The sequence below is a fragment of the Pipra filicauda genome, unplaced genomic scaffold (genome assembly GCF_003945595.2).
Source record: "Pipra filicauda isolate LSUMZ 115617 unplaced genomic scaffold, ASM394559v2 scaffold434_size586239_pilon, whole genome shotgun sequence".
In the NCBI taxonomy this organism is placed as follows: Eukaryota; Metazoa; Chordata; class Aves; order Passeriformes; family Pipridae; genus Pipra; species Pipra filicauda.
In genome coordinates, this window is record NW_024104570.1 from 66,238 (window position 1) to 89,966 (window position 23,729).

Below are 23,729 nucleotides of genomic sequence, written 5' to 3' on the forward strand. Positions count from 1 at the left end.
CTCCCCAGAGCCTCTCTTCTCCAGACCACCAAATTTGTCAGGTATGATTTGCCTTTAGTGAAGCCACTGGCTGTCACCAATCACCTCATTGTTTACTATGTGCCTTAGCAGTTTCCAAGAGGTTCTGCTCCATGATCTTGCCAGGCACTGAGGTGAGACTGACTGGCCTGTAGTTTCCTGGGTCTTCTTTATTTCCCTTTTTAAAATTGGGAGTTATGTTTCCCCTTTTCCAGTCAGTTGGAACTTCACTGGACTGCCATGACTTCTCAAACATGGTGGATAGTGGCTTAGCCACTTCCTTGGCCAGTTCCCTCAGGACTGTGGATGTATCTCATAAAATGTAAAACATTACTGTTCTTATAATTTAGGTCATGAAATAAAAATGTCACCAGTGTTGTTACTTTAGGTTTTAATGATAATTTTCAGTCACATGAAATAATTTCATTACCACAAGCTACCAGTGGTCAGTGATGGCACCTCAGAAACAATGCTTCACACTCTGAATGAACAGCACATGAAACTTGCTTTTCCTTATGCATTTTAATAGCTAGAAGTCATTCAATTCTGATTTTTATACAACCAATTATACATTAACCTGTACACATAATCAATTCCAGTGTACAGATATTTTTGATTCTGCAGCAATACAAAATGAATTCTATCTATATATACATGTGCAAGTCTGAATGAGTCCTGAGTAATTTTAAAGTACTAATAGTCAAATCCTGCAAATTTTAACTGATGCAAATAAAATTTTGGGTTTACAGCTATTGTGAGGAAGCTATTTAAAAAATTATATATAGCACTTTGCATAAGCTTTATGCATAGCTATGAGTTCTGTACAGTGCAGTTTCCACTTACAGTCTTAGTAATTAGGAGATCTGAAAAGATGCTGACCATGTTCTTTGGTAACTATTGCTTCCTCTGCTTCTTCATTAATGGTGAGTGATTTGTTCTGCCTCAAAACAACCAAGTGTGGAAGACTTTGACAGGGTTTAAATTATATTCTTTCTGCTGCATATATTTTTGTAAATATTCAAGTTACCCAGGCCCTTCAATTCTTCTCAGGGAAACTATACAATTATACAGTCAAATAGCTAAAATGTGTATCTGGAAGGGGAAAAGAAATTGAAACAACAGTGGAGTGTGAGCATTACCTTAAACACGACAGAATGCTGTAAAGAAACAAAAGAGAAACTGTTCTTTAAGGAACAGCTTGGACAGAAACCAAAAGGCTGCTCAGAAACCCTCTGTCAGCATGACACACTGCCATGGTAAACATGAGATGCTCTCGAACTACCAGAACAAATTGTCTGAGCAAATGGGAAGGAAGCACTCCTGCCAAGAAGGAGTTCCAAACTCATCAGGAGAGTCAGAATCTTTGTACTGTATTAACAGAACAACTCACACCAAAATGTCCATATATCCCACGCCAGGAAAATGCAGGCACTAATATGAGAGCTGGTAAAGGACATGGGATAGCACTGGGGTATAGCTGTCTCTCTATTTGGTGTTGTTTGGATGCAATTTTCCAAGTATGGAGGAAAACAGCTTTTTGTCCTTCCTCTCATTCCTCTCACACCATGGAAGTGAAGGCACCACTCTGACTGCATTTCTCCAGCAAGGATCCTGGCCCAAAAGTCAGCTGGTCCCATGGCTGCTGTAGTCAAAAACGCCTTTCCTGAAGAAGGGTGAGAACTCGCAGATGGTGTATTTGGACAGTGTCAGCCCCACCTTATCGATGTGCAGTGGAGATGATGGAGATTTCAGCATGGCAGAGAAAAAGCTCCTGAGGTATTTCTGTGGAAGGAAATGCAAAATGTTGTAAGGTTTACTTGATCAAATTGATTACAATCACTTTGAAGAATCAAATGAACACCAGTGTAAAAAAATAAAAAATAAAAGAAACAAGATCGCCATGGCCTGTGAATAGTCCTTTTAATAAATATCAGCATGTAAATCCATTCATAAAATAGGTCTACTGAAATGTGTGTATTGAGCTCAGGAAAAGCAGACAATAAGTATTTTTCACTTTCTTCCTCTGCCCAGCTTTGCAACTCTTCTGTTCTGTGCCTGTGTGGTGCTTTCTGGTTTATTCTGCAGTCATGTAATGCTTTCTGCTAATCATGACCTGCTAATACTGTTGTCTAGCATTACCAAACACCATAGCAGGTGCAAACCTCAAATCCATTCTGCAGGAATTTCACTACATATGGACACAAAGAGGCTTCAAAAATCTTTCGCTCATAAAGCCTCCACAAACCCCAAATGGGATTTGTTTTGATCAAGGCCATCTGCAGAAAGATTGCATGACTTCCATATTATCTCAGAACCTACCAGCATCTTTTCACTGAGTTGCCCTTGAAATTTCTTTTTTTTTTAAGTCTTACACATGAGAAGCATGTGTAAGATGCTTCCTTCTCATCCCAGAAGTTAATATTCACCAACCTCTGTGCCACTCGCAGTCATTTGTACCCACAGAAACTGTGGCAGCTGTATATTAACAGTTTTCACAAATGTGATTAAGCTTCCTTCACATTTAGCATGACTTAATAAGTCATATTTATATCTTCTGAATGAAACAATGTAGATCAGTTGATCAGACAGGTGCTAAAAAATACCCTACATCATCCAAATAGCTGTAAAGGAAATGTCATCTGGAGCACAGAGATAAACTCCTTTGCTCTGCTACAGACTGACCACAGAAAGTCATAACTCATGAAATTATTCACTAATCTGGGATTCAGTGGGAATTATATCTGCAAGACAGAGAAGCACATTCTCCTCTGAAGAACACAAGGTTTAGTCATTTGAATGCAGCAGCTCTGGGGTCATGGAAATGGTTTGTTCAGGAAACTGTCCTAATTATTCACTTGCTTCCCAAGGTGAATTCCTCCAAACTGTAACAACCTATTATCTTTTTAGGTACCTTGGAAACCATCTGTATTAATATCACAGAAAGCAGGAAAACAATAACAACAAAAAAAGCAGCTGGAACATAAACTATTCTCTTGGCAGGAATGGTGAATTTTCTTTTTTATTCAGATCTGCCACAGGTTGTATTAATGTCCATGAAAAATAAAATTCATTACAAAAGTGCCTTCAAGATGAATTCCAACAGACTAAGAGGAAATTTAAAGTGAGCAACAGATGTCATATCAACATTTATCACAATTAGTTCTCAAAGTAAGGTTCTTTAAAAAAAGTCTCAAACCAGTAATGCCTGAAGAATGAATATGGTAGAAAATCAAATGTAAAACATGTTAGAATTTTAGCACTGTGCTGAAAAGTTACTGCAGTAATTCCAGTTTATGGCTACCGAAGGCTCAAAGGTACCACAATATCTTGCGGGACACATTACAAGACCTATTGCATTCACCTTGGTATGTATGGCCAGATAATTGACTGTCATGCCTTTCCTGAAAAGCCATTACTCATTGTTTTGGCATGATAGCTCTAATGGCAGAGTACAAAAAATCCCTCTGCTCTAAATATACACTTATGTGACAGGAAAACACTAGGAACTGCAGGCACACTTCTTTTCCCAGATCTGTGCTCCAGAGTTGCTCAGTGAATATCACAGATTCTCTGAATACGAGAAAGATCCTTGGGAAAAAGGTAACAAGCAGACTCTACCAGATAATGATGGAATTAATTTTGTATGAAGGTTTCCTGCCATATGGCTTGACATTATGTGCTCTTCAACAACCACCTCTGAGCAAATTAGCACACTTATAAAACCCAGATCTGCATTTGCCCTTGTTTGCAATGCTGATGTGTTAAGATAGCCCAGAGCTGGTGTGCCCTTGACACAAAGAAGCTGTTGCTTCATTGAAATACAGGCTGCTCTGCCCAAAGATGCTGGCTGGGAGTGACGTCCTGGAGTGAGGGGAACACTGACTGAAGTGTTTGCTCACACCACAAGCATATGCCTCGATGAAAGAGCTGTGGCTGGACAACACAAGGGAAGGTTGCTCTGTCCTGTTGGCTGCAATGAGGGCAATGAAGAAAGTGACAGGAGAAAAAGATGAGTGTTCCCTACCAACGCTTCCCAAATTCAGATGGGATAGGGAGAGGATGAGGGCCACAGCACGCTGGGAGTGGAGCAGCACAGCAACAAGTGCCAGAAATGACAGAAAGAAAACTTTCTTAGAGATCCAGAGGGGATTCAACACTGCAACCCAGGAGGCCACTGCAAGCAGCTGGAGTGGGAGCAAGGCTAGATGAAAGGATCCCCTCTGTCAGGACTTGGTGGGCAGGAGAAAAGCTGTTTTCAAAGCTTTCATATTAAATCCACTTCCAGCAGCAGACACAGTTTTTCTCTATTTACAGAATAGTGTTATTTGTGGTGAGTTAAAACTAGGTGGGAAGCACTCTGGTATCTTTTGATGTGTTCCTTGAAAAAAAAATTCTTAGCAGGGACTGGCAAGCTCAGGCTGCCTTCATAGAAACATGTCCAAATTTTATACAAATCAGTGTACTGATTTGCTTCCTACTGATAGCAACTAAATCATTGTCCCTGTGCACTACGTTACAGCTACTAGGTTTGCATGATTATCTCGGAAAGAAAAAACTAGCTAACTGCTAAAATATTCCAAAAGGCTCAGTTTTATTACTGATTTTCGTTTGTTAGCCTTTCAAAACTCTGGCCATTTGTTCTGGATTATTTAGCCTGGTAATCAGTGTTCTTCCAAATACACTTTGGAGTTTCATTTCACTAATAGCATCCAACCTGCTACGCTGCTGGTTTGCTGGAAAGTATCCTAATGATTCGTTTGTAAACGTCTCAGTGTGAGGGCACAGGACCCTGGAACAGGGATGTAAAATGGGCAACTTACACATCAGTAGTGTTTGGTTGTTCAGGCTAAACACACACTCAGGAACTAGTTTAGAGTACAAAATAGAGCTTGAAAGGCAGGTTAAAAAAAATAATCCAAAATAGGAAAAGCAGGATTCTGCCCTCTTAGAAGGCAATACAACTTGCACGCCCTTTAATTTAAAATTTATGACAGCTGTATCTGCAAATTTTAACTTTACAAGTGAAACAAAACTGTAGAAAGTGGTGTGAGGCCCAAAGGTTTTTCTTTCTTTACTTATCTGAGTAGTTTTCCTCCCTTTTAATTATGCAAATAGCAAAATGGCAACCATTTTAAAAGCTTATTAAAAATCATTTTAATAGGGTTCACCTTTTTAGCAATAGGCCAGTGTTCATCCTGAGCTCAATCCATCAGCACAGCAAAGTCATTCTAATGTTTTTTGCACTACTTCGTGATGTGGGAACCTCATAATTTTATACATTTCAATATAAAGCCATAACTTAATTTAAAGTTATTAAAGTTATTACAATCAAAAAGCTTTCTGAAATGTGGAATTCTTATCATCCTTTCAATTGTGGCATATTAAAGAGGAACTTAGTTCAGCGACATTGTTCTCCTAATCCATTACAAACAGCAATAGCCTCAGAGACCAATAGCAGAGCTTAGCAAGAATTGGATTTTTTCATTAAAATTTGGTGTGTTTAAAAACTCATCAACTCTGGTACTTGCAGAAAGCGAAAAAACTTTGAGCTTTTGCTTTCATACCGCTATTTCTAGCCATTCCCTCAAAAAAGTCGGTGTTTAAAATTCTTTAAAAGTTACATTTTACAGTTAGCATTAGAAATACCACCTGCTAATATATGCCAGAGCTGAAAGCACCAGAAACTTTAATAAGATAAACCTTACAAGGCTTTGGGGATTCTTTGAAACAATACCAAGTTTTCCACACCTATACATCAATGTGACAGTCAAAAGCTCTACCACAAGGTCATCGAAGGTCACTGGTGGTAGAGGCAGGACTAATTAACTTGCTCATCTAACTTTAGCATAGGCTCCTCTCCCCCTTTAATATAGATGCTAGTTCCTCTCAGCACCAATCACATAATTATTCTGTTGACTAGTGCTAAGCACTGCAGGCTTTAAATCAGACTTTGATTTGAATTATTCATAGAGCAAAGCATACGCAGGTATCACAGCTGTTTTCTATAGGATAGGAATCTGATTACCAAAAAAAAAGAAACCAAACACCCCAAACCAGACAGATTGAAACATATTCCTTGACTCTGAAAAACCATATTGTGCTGTAATTAGGTATTTGCAAAGTCAGATCTTCCTGAGGAAGACTGTACCTCAAAACAAGCAGACAGGCACATGCTTCGCTTCCAATCTGTAACCATAAAAATAAGGATCTGCTTAGAAGACAAGGCATGCAAAGGGAGCCCGATGGAATGCAGAAATGGAAGCGCATCTCCTCCTGCCTTTGTCTCCTAGAAAGTAATTGTTGGGCACAGTAAAGGAAAAATTAATATTTGGGGATCCTTCCCCAAATTAACCAACTTTCTCCATTTTAAACCTTTCCATTGATGTCCTGAAGAGAAAAAAATTACTTCCAGAGTGGTTTTTCAAAACTGCAGAAACGCCAGCTATTGTCACTAACTACAGCCTTTTGACAAAAACAAAGCTGGGCTGAAATGGTACTGACAGGTGATGGTGTCCCACAGAGACTTCAGGTTGGCAAAGGGACCTGTCTGGGGAGATGTTTTATACAGAACACAGTAAGAAAAATAGCATTCAAACTTCTCATTGGATCTACTACTTCCTTGTGTTTTGTTCTTTGCTTACTGGCAAAAGTCAGACACTGTAAAGGGAGGTAAGTTAGGATTGGAGTGAAGAAGATATGAACCCTTATAAAAAGGGCTGCAAGCTAAGCCAGCTCTGCTTAATCCAGGACACACATCATATCTCCACCACCACACAGGACTGGATTATCTGGGTCAGGTGTGGAGGACAGGGAAGGCCATTAGCCACAATACAGGAAGTTCCTTTACAAACTGAATTCCAAGAGAGCAGGTTCTCTTATGCCAAATACCCCGACATTACAAGGTGTATTCAAGCTGTCCAAAGTGGGATGTTTTGTGCAGGCTCCTCCTGCAGTCTGCAAGGATAGCTCAGCCCTCCAGGTCACAAGTTGGTTCACCACAGTTAAGCTTCTCCCTTATGTCTGCTGCTCAAACCATCTGCCCTTCCCTCAGGGACCACCTAAGGCTAAACTTGCTAATCAGGAGTGAGTAATTGCCAGAATAATGCTCTCGTAGCTCTCACAGTAGTTTCAGATCCATTTCTGGATTTATTAAATTTAAGCAAACAGGGAAAGAATTTGCAGATAGCAGAGTACAGAATATGAGGTGGGATTACTTTGGAGGACAGCACTCCAAAAGGATGGGGGACCATATATGGGCTACAACTACTCCATCAATTCCAGATTCATATCAATTCTCCACTCACCAGACAGAACTTGCTCAGAAACATTCTGGTCTTCTGTGGGGTTTTCTTTTTTTTTTTTTTAATAAAGAAAACACAACGCTTCAATTCTTTTCCCCAACACCTTGACATATATTGCAAGATACCATAAAGCAGATTTGAGTAAAGTATGTGAGAGGAACAGCATGCGATATTCAATATCTCAAGTGATATTTCAGGCCCCTCAGGAAGCACCTAATGTCACCTCTGCATCCGCACACATTTATCTCTGCACACACCCTGAGGGTCATTCTGTGCAGCTGCGATTTCAGAGCAATGAGAAGAATACTTACTGCCTGGGAGACTACCTGGTGCCTGAAGGATCTTATTTCTGTGGAAAAATTTGGGAGACAAAGCTTCTAAAATTATGACAGGATCACCTGGACCAATTATCTTTTGTTGAAAGACCAGGATGGCTGGGTTCTCCTTACAAAAAACCAGCAGTACTAGACACTGTCAGAGTGTCTAGTGCAAAGCCTCCTTGAGGAGCCAGAGGTGACAAATATCTCCAGAATGTGTCTGTTCCACGTATCAGAGAACTTGCTTGAATCACACATGAGATTTCTCAGGAGAACAGATTCACATGTTTGAAAATGACAAGTCACCACTGTGTTAGTCATACACTAAAGGGGGGGAGGGGTTTAATTGCTTCAGATTGACAGGCATTAATTAGGCTCATGGCTGGATAAACACAAGCTGAGAATAAAGGATTGGCTTGTTTTAATCAAACCCTTCCTGCTCACTTTGATTAGGTCTAATCAGAAGCAAGGCTGTTTACAGGTAATGCCTAGTAGTCAGTGAATAAATAAATAAATAAATAAATAGATTGATCGAGAACATCCCAGTCAGTATCACCTTACCCTGTGGGTTTGCATGTACAACTCCACCCCACACACCACTTTCCATCCCAAACAAATCCTACATTACAAGCATCTCTTAACAGAAATAATGCAAGTGTGGCAAATTATGCTAGGTTGGGTTTTTTGATTTACTGGCAAATATCTTGCCAATTTGACTGTGACACACATATGTAAGCTCTTAACTTGTTGGACTGAACTTGTTTGCTAAGAAGCTAGATGGGAGGAGGTGCGACTGCAAGCTCCTACCAAAAATGTAATGTAGCTCTTTTGTTAGTGAATTGATTTACCTATATAGTCCCCAAATATTAACATGGCTGTAAATGCTAGATCTATAAAACCAGAATTTTACTTTGAAAGCCGTTGCCGTTGTTGGAGCTACAAAGCTGAATGATGGAGACTTGACTTCTTGTCTCTGCAGTGGCACTAACACTGCAGAAGTCTGTGTTGGGGCTGGACTTTACCCAAAGCAGAGAGAGATGCAGCAATACCATACACAGCACATTTAGAGGTACCTAAACGACTTTGGAACTAAGCAGGTAAGAATCAAGCTCTTTAACCAGACTAAATTCCATTTAAAAAACCCTAGAACTTACATTTTTATCCCCTTGAGAAAGTCTGTCTATGTTTTTCATGCACAGCATAATGCAGATTCCGTGAATCAGGGTTAGTTTCCTCCACAGCTGTACAGGTGAAAGCAGATTCTACCACTACATTTCCAGAAGCGTTTGACTGCCACTAAAACCTAACTTTAACCAAGGTGGTACTGAAATTTACTTGAATTCATACACCTTTTTGAATTTTCTTAATGTACATGTATTCTGAGAGATGCCAGTTATGAATCAAGGTGAAATTGCTCTCCCAGGTTTTCAAAATCCAAACTATTCGTTATAGCTATTTGGAGCATTTTTCTGTGCAAGTCTGATGGCATGAGCACATTATGCTGAATTACTATTATGCCACATCAGTTGAATTAACTTCTGAAGACAGTCTACATCCCAAATTACAATCTTATTCTGACTGAAATTCATTTAAAATCCACAGGACTTCATATTTCTTACAACGTCTGCATGCTAAAAGCTTATATTTATTGGCTTTAGGCAGCTCCGATCAAAACTGGATTGTAGGCTGGCAGGAAAGTGGAAAAAAAAGGCAGCAAGGGCTATGATTTACAGGTGCTCTATCAGTGTGAGTTGTCTTCAGGAAGTGAGTGGCTGTATTGAAAAGGATCAAAACAGACCTGACTAGTGAAGGAAACCCATCTTTTCTCCAGAGCACAAGTCAAAACAAGTCCTGTCAAAATTTATTCAGAAAGAACAACAACAAGATTGAATTTACCACGCATCCCTGGGCCGGCAGTGACAGCGTGTCGTCTGCTGGAGCGGCCTTGGCGAACAGCTACCAAAGCACTTGACATGCATCACCCTCTGCTTCCTCTGGTGAAATCAGATGCTGGAGGATGACTGATGTGCTGGCTTTGAAAAGGGATAGCGCCGAGTTCAATCCAGTGTCCTTGGCTAAGCACCCCCTTTATTCATCTGCCCACATCTGAATGTGGAGAGCCATTACTGGAGACCGAGATAAAGGTACACAACTTCAAAACTTGATTTGTAGGGGGATCTTGGGCAATTTATTCTGACCTGACAGCAAAACACATTAGATCTGGAGCTAAACTGGAGCTCAAACTATACGCTGTCACATATTCTAAACTTACTAAATCATGGTAAACATACCTCCTTATTTCCTGATACTCTGAAATATCTAAAAAGGAAAGAAAAAAACAAATGCCTCCAAAGTGCAAATCCTATTTAATTCTGGTTGCAATGGACATAAACATCTGATCTCAAAAGATCATTTTTGAGGTAGGGATATGAAGTTATACAGCTAAAGAAACACCATAATTCTTGACAAGGGGAATGTATATTATGCTAAGTTACCTATAGCAAACTCTGCAAAATGGGGTTTCAGACCCGATCTTGAAAAACATCTTGAGTTGGAGTAAATGGGACCAAGGGGCTGCTTACGCTCATCATTCTTTCTGCATCCAACAGTTTGTTGGACCAGAGCTTAAAATTAACTCATCCAGAATATAACCCCGGGCTTTCTCTCCTTCTTAACAATCATCTTTATCATCTGTTCCTATTATAAGAATAATGTCTTGTATTGCTGTGGGCCTGGCTGAGAGTCTACGGTATTTAATCAAAGTAACATTTTATTGGTATGGGATCAACTGCTGACCTACACAAAGTCCTAATTTCTGCTTCTTTGTATCTAGTGACTGTAATCAATACGTAAAATTAATTTTATTTATTCACTTTTTGAAGCCAACTGGGTCTTACAAAAGAAGAAGAACCACCCAAAAAAGATTAAATGCTTCAGTGCTGAAAGCTGCAACTTTTTTGAGGGCTGATGCTTCAAAACCATGAAGACTGACGGATGGGGACCCAACGTGTGGAATTGCTCTCAGATGGCTAAATGCAAAGTCTTACTGTCTGCAGGCAAGGCAAGACTTTAGTGTTGTTGCTGAAAAGCAGTTATTTTTGTTCTTAAATTTTTCAATGGTTACTAGAGATTATGAAAGACACTTAGTATAGACTAACTGTACCTAACAGAAAATGATCTATGACATGGATTTCATTTAACTATCCATATAACTATGGCTTTCATATATTGATATTCACAACATGGCCCAACCACACACCCTCTTATCTTTGTGGATGCACCTGTGCTCTTCCCTTCCCTGCTCCCACTGCATCCCTATTCCTCTAGTGGGAAATTAAAACCATCACTCCAAGATATTGCATTCTGTAGTTCAGACTATGGGTATGAAACAAGCCTCTCTAGGATTATCAAACAGCATTTGCAGCAGTTTACTTTGGCACTGGCAGTCATTTCTGGTGTGCATTCATGTCTGTAAAAAAACAAAAGAAGAGCTTTCTTTTATCTTCCAATGATTACCAAATGTATTCTGAATGCGTTCTGAAGTCCATCTCATCTAGATGCTGCTAAGAAAAGTACTTACAAATGGTCTATCAGAAGCAAACATTCAATCTGTAAGAGCCAGGCTGCTGAGTAGCTGCCTTTAAAGCTCCTTTTAAAAAGCTTTGGTATTAGGGATGCTGTTGTGAGCTGATACCCAAGTCTAATAATTTCTTTTCAATAATCACTTTGAACAAATATGTATATGGTAGCTTTGAAAAGTCTTTGTGACTGGAGTCAGTGAGGGCGGAAAAAAAAAAATCAAACAGAAATGGTAACTTAAACCTCACTTGATCGGATTTTTGCAATAGAAACATCAATTGACCCGTAACTAGAATGAAGCAGGTTGTTAAACATATTAAGGGATGGCCCTGTGAAACAAAAGCCAGTGTGCCAGCAGGGATGTGCTAATGAAGTTCATACTCAATATTCAGATGATGAATCATCTAAAATCTCATTTAAATGTTTCTGTCCTCATGACTGCAAGGAAAACCTCAACGAATGAGGTCTCTGGCAGACTTGAATATTCTTTTGCCCAAATTTGTCAACAAGTATTTTGAGGGTTTTTTTATCCTCTGATGGTTTTTTTGCTGGTTGCCACCAAGGTGTTAATTTGAAAACTACTAAGACATTTAAATAATAAAAATGAATTCAAGTTCAACAAAAGGTGCTATTTTCATTATTTCCTGTTTTCCTTAAGTACCAAGTTCCTGGAGCCATTAAACCCCAGCAGACTCTCACTTTTAAAAGGGAAGGATGGCATGGCTAACTTTAGAGCGTTATACCAAAAATACCCTAGAAATCGTCACCTCCAAAGGAACTCAAGTGAAAACGCAAACTGAAAACCAAACAAAGGACTTGGCTTCTAAGGTAATCTACTTTTAGAAGGTTAATTTTGACTGAAGGTAACAGCAACATTTCAGCCAGTTCAGTGTCTACAGTACTCTCCCCAGGCAGTGCTACAGACTGGACAGCAAAACTGAATTATGCAGCTCTTCCAAGATTTATTTCTGCCTCTTGCAGTAACACCTATCATTGAAATCCTCATTAGTAGACACCAGGAACTGAGGAGGTTAAGGACAATTGTATTATTAATTTTAAATAAATTGAGCACATCTATTTTTTGAAGAGGTTCAAAGTACCAAGAACAAAGAAGAGGAGAGGCAATGCCAGGAAGATGTATGTGCTCCTACAAAACTTGACGTAGGCTCACCTTCCCAAACTGTCACAGGTTGACTTTCACTCCCTGAGCTCTGTAAGTGGCACCAAAAGGCAACACATGACTCCTACTGACTCTTGAAATGTCTGTTGATACCTCTCTGAAAAGCCCATTGGGGATTTTGCTTGCTCTCCTCTGCTGTCTGCAAACCAACCTGAGGAAATGCAGGCCTGGGAATAGGGAGAAGGAAACAGGGAACAGAGACAAGGAGACAGGCTGAGGCTTGGGAGAGTTTTTGTTTTACTTTAAGCAACCACCTGTTGGGATTTTGTAAGCATAGCAATCGCTTTTTCCTAAACACACTGGTGAGAGCAAGAGCAGTAAAGAAGGTCTAGTTGAGTGCATGACTGCAAGGCTTCTGACCAAGGAGTCAAGAAACACAACTCAATCTGCTATGTCAGCCTAGGCTCCTGCCCAGTTTTTCTGGCTGCACAATGGGAAAACAGGGCTAACAATAATGTTCATTACCACAACAAAGCATGAGTCTAACAGAAGGAAAAAAAATAATCAGGGGAATCATATGATACAAAAATGCAGTATCCAAAGAAGCTGGGATTTCAGGAAAACTTCTATTTACTGTCATTTACAGATCTAGCAACTCACTAAAGAATAAAAGAGATTTTGCAGTTAAAACAGGAACAGATACATTCAGTGACTCACTTATTTCTTGTGACAAGTGCTGTCTTTATGAAGTTTTTGCCTAAAAAATACGAAAAAAGGATATACATCATCTGAATTTATTTTAAAAAAAGGATCCTATACTCTTATCTACTGATTTCTAATTGCATGAAAGGACAGATACACACTAACTTCTGTTCATTAACTTTAATCAAAAGAATTCTTGGCTGTTTCATTTAAGGCGGATTTAATCAAGCAAGGTTGGCTCTGAAGTGAAATTATAGTCTTTAAACTGCGGAACAATTAATTTAGAGTTTTGCCCTGCAACAGGTCCCTGATGAAATTCTAAAGTAATAGATTGCAACGGGGTATTTTGGGTAGGTAATTTTAAATACAATTTAGGTGTTTTCTCTTCAGATGTATAGGGAAAAACCTTTGTGCAAACTTGCACATTATTTTTCCAAATCTCTATGGCAATGTAAGATACAGCTCAAAAGATCTGATATTATACCAACAAACACCAAAGCAAAAGTGTTTACATTGCAACTACATATCATGCTGGAGATCAAAGATGACTTCTCAGCTTCACCTCATACAAAAATAATTCATGTAATGTGCATTCCTTAAAACAAGGCATTGTGGAGCTTTTTGGTTATCAAGTATTTGTATCAGCTAGGATAAATAAAAGAACTTAATGTTTTACATAAACTTTGCACTTACTGTGATTTAAAAATCACAATCCTCATAATTTGGGGCTTTCTGGATTCTTTTACTCCGAGCAATTTCATCTCTGTTATGACACAATATGCCCACTTCTAATCGCAGGCTGAAATAAGGTAACTCTATGTGTCAATCTCAAAACAAAGCAAACTCTACCACAGCCAGCCCCCCAATTACGGTTACAAGGCCAGCCCCCCAATTACATTTCAAGTATCACAAACCCCACTGCTGTTGTCAGCACTTTTTTCACTGTCACAAGAATAGGAGAGGTGACGTGTAGAAAAAACTAAACTCTTCCTAAAGAAGAGTGTCCTTCAAAGAATGTTTTGGACAAATCTAATTCAGTGCAAGGAAAACTGCAGTTGCTCAGAGATGGCCTGGGGGAAGCACTGGACTAGCCAAAGATACTTCAATCTAAAAAGTTCAGGAAAAATGAGATGAAGTTCGAGCCTATTGAAGATGTATAAATATCTAATGTAAAAACTGTAAGAGCAGAGTAATTTCTTTATCATCCACCACCAGGATAACAGCTCTACTAATGATCTTACAATACAGAATATTTGTTCAAACACTTATTGGACTGGTATTTGTCAAGCTGCCATTTATTTTTGGTCAATAAAGTCAGCTCAGAAGTTGAAAAATATTTGTGCTGGTCTGGAAGCTGTGCTTTGCCTTTTCTAAAAACGCTGTTTTAGTCATCAGCTCTTGACTAACCAAGTGGAACAACCAAACAAGCTTCTATACTCTACTACAGCCATATCAACACATCATCTGTGAGGCTTGAAAGAGATTGCAAAGGGTTTTCAGCAAATCAAGGTACAGGATCAGGTATGAAAGCCAGCTGAGCACAAGCCATGTTTCTCTTTGATACCAAGCTCTAACGCACTCACCTTCTTCCTGATCAAATTCCCACATGAGAAATGTGCTGTGGTCCAAAGGCCAAGAAACTATGTCCCTCACAGAGGCAAAGCCATCCATTTACTACTTTCCAGTTAGCCACTGAAATGTGCTCAAGGTTCATACTGGACTGAAAGACACGAGGCAGGAACAGCCAGCATTTTAAACAGAACTGGTGCCTGTGTCACCTTCCACTATCACAATGGAACTTCCACTTTTACAGCGCAACTCAAGATGTTCTTTGAGCCTTTGATGCATTCCATGACTTTGGAAACTATCACTGCTAGGTGGTTTCTCTCACTTTTCACCAAGGAGGCTGCAGCTATATGAGTTGAAACTTTCCAGCTGTTGGCAAAGCCACAGCAAACCACTGCGAAGAAAATATCACGATTAGAGATCTGGACATAAGGGGAACTTTGATCAGCTTGTTGCATTCAATTCCTCATGGCAAGGTTGTTAACATTTGCTTGGCTCCTTGTCCTCTTTATTTAACTTTCCCTTAGCCACAGGAGATCTTCAGTTCCTCAACACTGAGTGATCTGTCAGGACTATTGAGTGGCATGGCCAAGTGGCATATGGCAAAATATATTCATGTGAACAATGGTCATATATCATTATGCTTGCAAAATATAAAGATAATGAGGTTTTAATGACTGAATTTAGCTAAAATAGATACAATTTAATCTTAAGTTAAACCTGGCTTTATAGAGAGCTGTAAGTACTACATGACTAGGATCAAAGCATCACTATGCACAGCAGTTTTAACATTAGAAACATTACAATAAAATCTGTTATTAAATCAATGAAAGGTCAGAAAGATTAAGGGATTAAATTTCTTACTGGTACAAAAATATGCAAATTGAGTACTAGACTGGAATGTGGCCGTGTCTTTATGCCATATATTGAGGATGTGAAAGAGAAAAAAATTACATTTTATGCTCCATGTACGACAACCTCACATCAAAAGTCAGTGGGAGGATGTTTTGTTGGTAGATCAAAGAAAAGGTGAAGTACGCAGAAAAAATTCAAAACATGTAAGGGAAGATTCCAGTTGTAAGCAATTTACTTTTATATTAATTTCTCTAAAGCTCTACTTAATGCTATTTTAGTTCTACAAAGAATATAATTCCTAATGACTTGCATGATCAAGTAATCCCCATGTGGCTACAATATAGTTGCAGGGTGTATAGTTTAGTCTTTGATCACGCCTCTTCTTCTTTCCCCAAACCCCACCTCCTGCCGCTGGGCTGCAATAAAACATGCATTAACATAGAAATATAAAGACCTAATGTGTGATAGGAGTTCAAAATTATGCAATCCACATGGCACTGCAGAACCAGCAAAATAACTCAAACCCTCAAACTCAATAACCTTCTCCACAATAAAATTAATTTTTAAAATTAATTGAAAGAAAAAGAATACATTCAGAAAGCTGGGTTACAAAATAAAACTCAGAGATGCCTAAATATCGCTTTCCTTCTGTCATGAGGTATTTGGATATAGTAACTATGATAAAATAAGTAAATCTTCAGCTAACAAATTGCATTTAAAATAGCAATATATTTTTTTAATCTTGTCTTGCACAGAGACCATCTGTCTACAGTGAACACTTACCTCACCCACCACCTTTCCCCCTTAAATAAATGTACCTCCTATGAATATCTTTAAAGAGTTGCTTTTTTTTTTTCTTAGAGTAGGAGTAATTTATTTTTTAAGAGATGTTTCATTACTTTGCAATCTACTGCTGCCATCTCCTGTGTTAAACGAGGCAGCAAGTAACTTAATACTTAAAGCAGGTTATTTAATGTTGACCATATGGGAACAGTTTCTGTTGGTCAAGCAGAGAGTACTCCACCTAAACACATTACAAAAGCCTGTTAAAAAGCTGGCATTACCTCTAAGTGACTCCTTCGTTCTGCAATCACTCGTTCATCCTTGTTTCCAAAGAGCTTCTTTGGAGGGAATTCTAAAGTGGCAAGCTGGAAGACATTAAAGCATGAATCGGCATCAGAAGTGACAAGCTCAAATGAGAAAATCCTCTTTAAAGTACAAAGCAACTGGGAAGAAGAAAAAACCAAATACTCATGAGCTACACTATATGCTACTAGTAAATATCACATTATATGTTTCTACTGACATTAGCACGATCTTGTCTGTGGTTCTGCTAAGATAACAGTGTGTTTTGTCATCAATGAGTGACTGACAGAAAAAATTTGGGAATTGGACTGCCACTGATTGCCCACACAAATATTAAAAATTTGCAATCTGAAGGTGATGTGATAGCATCAAATAGGAAGTAAGAAAGATCTCTGCAGGAATTCTGTGAATCTTAAAGGACTACATTCAGTCTCTTAAAAATTGCTGTCGCTAGCCGTGCTGTTGTGTAATTTGTTTGTTTTTTCTTATGTTCTACCATAAATGTAAGATCATTGGATCTAAGAACTACCACTGAAATCATGCCCTGGAAGATGGCATTGCTGGACTCCAGCTGACACCTGACCCAAACCTTTCACTGTGCCTTGAACTACCAGTTTCTTCCCTCACAGCGAGGACAGGCTGAAACCAGGCACCTACACTGGGCTGGCAGCTACGATGATGGGGAATGGGACTCCTTGAGATGTAACTCAACTGGAGCCCAATCCCATTCAAATGTGCATCCACACTGGAAGCTGATAGCTTTAATTTCTGAAGAGAATCCACACAAGTATGCAAAATCCTATTTATCACATTGAAAATGAAAATCTTCCAGTGGCACAACTGCTAAAAACAAACATTCAGATATGTCCTTCTAGGAGTTCTTCCACAGAGATGTTCAAAGCAATCCCCTCATTTCTTTTTCCATCCTGTAGAAACTGTGGCAAGCAAAACTGGTAAGGGAGAGAGAGGGGGAACTGTCTGCCCTTCTTGTACACCAACAAATAAAATGCTTGAACTAATTCCAGCCGGCTATATCTGGAAAACACACTAAAGACTCGAGAGCTGGTAACAAGTACCAATGAATTTGGTCTGCTAAGCCACTGCTGCTGGAACAATGCATGAGAAAGCAAGTCCTCTCCCCACAGTTTGTGTTTGCGCTTAAAGCACATCAAACCCAATTTTTTCCCAGCACTCACTGTATGAGATAGAAATATGCAACCTCCCATTGGCATTGCTGGAGTTGTTTTGCAGGCGAAAGCCCTGTGTAAAAATGCCTCCTGCATGAATTCCCCTGGCTATTTGATGATATTGAACTAATAAAAAAGATGCATCATTTTCTAGTCTATCAGCACATACAGGACTGTAGAGAATTTATGGCTGGTTACAAAGAGCAGCAATATACTGAATTAAATGAGGAGCTCTATTATTAACATTGAACGTAAGCATCTTTAAAATACATAGGAATTCTGCAATACAAATAATTTATTCCCATTCTCTGGTTCAACTCCAACTTGGATAATTTTAAAGAAATAGTTAGACATCTTCAAAAGAGTGATTTAGAGATGAGGGGCACCAGAGGAGATGGAGAGATGTCTGCTCTGCATCAATCTTGCCAGCATGTCCCAATTATATTCCTCAAATTTCTCCAACCATATTCCATCTCAGTGTGTCTGCTTCTTCATGTTGGCAGGACAAGCAGTACACAGTCAAACAGCATCCTATAATTATGTCCTTGGGACTTATTTTCACTGCATTACTCACTTCTTCACCTATACAGGATTATAAGTGCTAATATTTTCATAAACTTCAAAATCCCACCCCTGCAGAAATTGTATTTTATTGAATAGTACTGCATCATTTCACTACCAGAAACAAGCAAGGTAAAACAATTACCACACAATCCCCTCTTGGCCCTAGGAAGATTGTTTTTATATTTATTTGCTAACAAATACTTTCGTTATAGAATTTTAAAATAGTGTCTGTTAAAAAACAATTTGCACAATGAACCTACTGCTACAACATCCTCAGACATACTCTGTAGAGTCAAAGCAAGGTCTTACAGCTAAAATCAGGAATGATTTCTTTATCTAAATCAAGTTTCACCTTAACAGGAATTTTGGGACTGATTCTACACAACTTTGGGCTGGGTAAATTGTATTCCTAATCTCTTAGCTTTCTGGATATATCTTAGGAGAAAAACAGTTGTATTTTCTAAAGCCACTAAGTTTTGCTAAACTCTCTCAAACCAAAGCAGCTACTCACATGATTTTAATACTTCTAAACTCCCAAATCAGTACCATGCATGAATTTAATCTGCAAGAGAAAGGCCTCAGCCAGTAAACTTGGCTCTGAAACGTTCTAAGTCACAACAAGTACCTAAACGAAAATCATAAGTTCACTGCTGGTCAAGACCTGGGGATCTGAATACTTTGTACATAATAAATGTCACCATCCAGATCAGAACAACAACGTGCTGAACTATTCTTGACACAAACATGTAAGTTACTTATGTCTGTAATACACCTATGTGTATACAGAACATACCTATACATACATATATGTCACTTGGAAAGATTTTTCTTGTTACAAAGGACTGATCATCTACTGCAGTCAGCATTTTTACTGGGCCAGCTACAGAAGGCGCAGGCCTTTGGGCCCGCTGGAACATTCCTGTGTCTCACACTTTCCCAAGGGTCTCCTGGCTCCTCTTTAACTAAATGATTGGCAAATGGCCATCTCACAAATAAAATATGGAGACCATATCTGTCATACAACAGATGACCACCCAGCCATAGGATAGATAATCCTCCAGCCATATTTCATCATCACTTCAGCAACTCAGTTATTCCGATGGGCTCTACACCACTACATGCCAAGAGTATAATCCCTACCAAAATGAAAAAGAGACATTCAAAACTCCGCAGGCTTGAGTTTCAGGCTGTACAAACACTTAATCCAGACATCACAGCACCAGTTCCCACCTACTTCTCAGCTTGAAAATGTAAATTATGCAGTCCTCTATGTGACTGAAATGTCACTGTAAAAGGAAGCTGGTCTATTGTACTATATTTATATAAAAATACTCTATTACTATACTTACCAAAGGTAGTGTGCTTATATATAGACACCATGGATCTTTGTCACTTTGACTCAAAATTATTCCTTTAATGTGTAGAAAAATGTGTCGGTGCAAGAGTCCCACAAATATACAGTGATGATAAAACATTCTCACCTCATCATAACTTTGGTTTATAAAAAAAAGAAATGGAAGAAAGTCCAGCAATACAAATACACTGAAGTAATGATAAATGTTATGATAATGGTCTATAAAAATTCTCTGTCCTAATGTATTATTTGATATACAGACTCTGAATGTAATTGTGTGAGATTCAGAAAAGCAATGATTCAATAGAATTTTGAGGTTTATTTAAAATACCTCACTCATTTAAGCTGAAGTGCAGTAGCAAATATTTCAATAAATTCAGATTTTATTGTTAGTAATGCTACAGCACCTTTAAGAAACTGCACTGTAACTTCAGACGAGATAACCACTGCTACAGGTTAATGCACACAGCACAGTATGCGACTGAGACGCTTTTGTTCTGGCGCTGAAATATGTAAGAGATCTGCAGGTGTGGATTTTGCACCTAGATGTTTGTCTTGGCTCCAACACTGTAAGAGAATTTCACACCATCCAGATTCAGGAGTATAAATTATTCTTTTAGAATTAAATAGTTGTGTATCCTCTTGCTCAAATTAATTCTTCAAGGGTCACACCTTGATTACGAGATGAACGTTTTGCAGCAATGCAAGGCATAACAGTGGGACTTTACAGGTAGCAAGATAAATTATTCTTCTTCCATGAAATTTCTGAAGCACACCCCTCCCCTCCCTGTCCCCCTTGCTGCAGTGGCAATGGAAGCGTTTGGCAGGCAGTCCTTTTCAGCAGGGATGTTTTGTCGTTTTCTAAAGCTTCTGATGAGGTGATGTGTTTTCTGTCAGGGGAAATTAAGAGGCATATTCCGCAGCCTGACAGGAACAGAGGGCTTGAATGATTTCCTGCGAAGCTCATGTATGTAGCGTGCAAGATTTCTAATTTTTATTTTGGCTGCAGAAGTATTTCCCTACTACACTTAATTATAGCATTGCTGCAACTCAAACTCCATTATATCCATAGGAGTGTGCACATATACCATGGGCAAGTGATGCCTTAAGCCCCTAATGGTTTTTTATTTTTCTAATATTTGTAAGACTTGTAAGTTTTATAAGTAAGTTTTAAAAGCAGCAACCTTTCCCCCCCTTGTCCCTTGTTCCTTTCCCTTGTTTATACATTCCCTAACCCTCTTACCCCATTCTATGCTCCCCATATCAATCCTGCTTCTGAATACAGCAAAAGTGTTTAGTCTTTTGTCAAGGCAAGGCCTAGATTGTTGGCAGAACAGCATATCAGGGCCTAAACCACAGAATACGGTCAAAAATTAGGTAACTATGTACCCTTTGTGCTCTGAAGATGGTGAAGATGATGAAGTAAAAGCCCCCAGACCCATTTCTCAGGGGGTGGACCCGGGGCGGACCAGAGGAAGGGCCGCAGGGTGGGCACATCTGGGATTGGATGGATGGTATTATAAAATGTAACCTCTCAGGCACAGCCCGCTCGCGTCGTGTAACATCTTAGCCTTGGCAAATAAACCCTTTCTTATCTCACCCCTAATTAACTGCTCCGGAGACTTTTTTCAGCACCAAAATACAGCGGCAACACAAGGCTGGGACTACTCTTGGACCCAAAAGGCAAGGCCAGAAAATATATTTTAAAATAGTCCACAGACACCTCAAGACTGCATATCAGCATGCCTAATGTCTTTTAGACATTAAACTTTACGGCTAATGATGTTTATCCTATCTGGCAATCGTTGCTAGGCAGTAGCAGTCTTAGGGAGAGGCAAACAGTCATTTGCAATTTACTCCCTAATTTCTTTATAATAAATAAAGGCTGTGTTTTATTTCTGGGTCTTGTATTACTTGGGGGCATGTTATTTGTCTGTGTCTCAGCAATCTTATCTGTAAGAAACAATGCTTACCTGCCACAGTGGACTATTGGTGAGTTAGTACAGTCAAGTTTAGACAGTGCTGGGTCCAGTCCTCAAGGGGAAGGTGCTTCATACCCAGTAAGCACTATTCTAGTAAATGTAAGACAGCTGAATGTATTCCTCTACTTCTCCCACATTCCAGCCAGGATACTGGTTTTAATAAGGTTTTCAGCAGGCATTTAATGCTGGTAAGAGCAGATGGCGGAACAGCAAGTGACCCTTTTTTTAGTCACCTATTTTATCTTATATACAACTCTTTGACGTTATGATTCTGGGAACAACATACCCTTTTAAAATGAAACCATACTTCATAGCCTTCAACTACTGAGCCCCAGGGAGAGATGCAAATTTGGAGACTAGTCTTTTGGAAACCAAGAGTGCAAATGAAGGCTCCAAATACCACAAAAGGCTCTCCCTGGGATGGGGTCCACTCTCATTTCAGGGCCTTTAGAAAAAACAAAGCCAGCAGCATTTGAAGGGTGTCCTTTAATTTCTCTTATATTCAGTTGGAGACTCTTCACTGACATTATATCTGCTTGGGGACCTGCTGGATTTAATTCAGTTCAGGGGTTTTATGGTACAGTGGAACAGAATATGTTAATAAAAAGTTTTGTACAGTACTTTGCAGATGATATTTCAATATATAGTGGACCAAAGTCAAATACCACATAATACAGTCATGTAGGCTTGTCACTTCTGAAGCATGAAATTGTTCCAAGTGTTACGCTCCCTAAACATTAAAAAAGTGCCATTTTCCAACATCAAGCAAAAATCTACAGGATTGAAACATCTCATTATTTCTGGCCAGTATAGTCTGTGTTTTAGTGCCTACAATATGGTAAAAGTTTTTTTTTTTTAAGAAGAAAAACAGGGCAGACATTGATGGAGGCTGAGTCATCTTTAATCTTTCATCCCAAATTCTCTTTGTACTTCAGTGTTTTGATATATTTAAATGGGGGGAAAAGGGGAAAAAGAGAAAATTAAGGAAATGCTAACTATTAAATTAAAAAGTCAGTCTTCTTTAACTCTCAAGTTACTTTTAAACTCTGAATTTTCTCATTTTTCAAAGAGTATGTGTGACTTTTGATCCTTTGTACCAGAAATCTCTGTCACAAATGAGAAAAATCAAAGAGGAGAATGTGGCACGATTTTGCAGCCAGTGTGGCTGCACCTGACTTGATTTTGCAGGGAGTAATGAAAGAAAAAACTGTCCTACTTTTACTTTTTGAAGTTTAAACAAAGTAACTTAAGCCTCAACTTCTCAAGATGTACTAAGACTCCCAGAGTCTAAAGAAATTGCGGAAATTGAAGTATTCTTAACCAGGAACTAAGTATTTAGGGATTTGACAACAAGGTAGAAAAAAAAAAAGCTGAACTTCTATATTTTTACTTGTATTTTGGCTGAAATAAACCACCTTTTCTATAGAATTTCGTAAGAGAGCATTAGGCAAAGGTAAAAAGTTAAAAATGAATAAAGGCCACTTTACAAATTCTGAAAAAAATCAAATGGAAATCAAAGATAAGTCATTTGAACATATGCTATCCACTAAAAAATAAACCAACAAAATCACTTATAAAAACACCTATTTTCAGCAGATATAGCTCAAACTATTTAAAGCTGAATGAGGAAAGCTCTAAACTTATTCTCCTTTAAAAAAAAAAAAGTAACATAGTCCTTCACCACCTGCTCCCCCAAAATGTATGTTATAGGTAAGTGATGCCCTCAGAGGACAGAAAAATTAAAGCCAGTATTTTTCATTATCAACTAATCAAGGACAGGGAATATCCAGGGGATTATTTTCTGGATAGTCAGTTTGTCACCTACTTTTCCATTTCTAATATTTTCTCTTTACTTTTTCCATCTCTTCATGTTCTTTCCGCACTTTCCAGCTTCCCAACTTGTCTCTATTTTAATGTTATGCTTCCCTCCATTCCTGCATGACCTACCTAATTCTTTATCTTACTCCACTGGGCCATTTGCCATCCTTTCTCCCTGCTATCTGCCAGAAGGGGAAAGGGACTTGATATTCTCAAAAGCAGCATATCCAAGGAACCAAGGATCAGCCAAAGCTCTGAGGTGGACCCATGTCAGCCTTCT

The 23,729-nt window shown here is 38.8% G+C and overlaps 1 protein-coding gene across 1 annotated transcript in view; it reads right to left on the minus strand.

Moving 5' to 3' along the window:
- Window positions 1-394: 394 nt before the first annotated feature.
- The window catches only part of KIF16B (kinesin family member 16B), a 142,410-nt gene continuing 119,075 nt past the window's right edge, over window positions 395-23,729 (minus strand). The window contains exons 25-26 of the mRNA XM_027736774.2: window positions 16,523-16,606; window positions 395-1,800 (exon numbers count right to left, since the gene is read on the minus strand). Of these exons, the coding sequence (XP_027592575.2) occupies window positions 1,642-1,800; window positions 16,523-16,606 (243 nt within the window). The 3' untranslated portion in view covers window positions 395-1,641. The remainder of the gene's footprint in view (window positions 1,801-16,522; window positions 16,607-23,729) is intronic.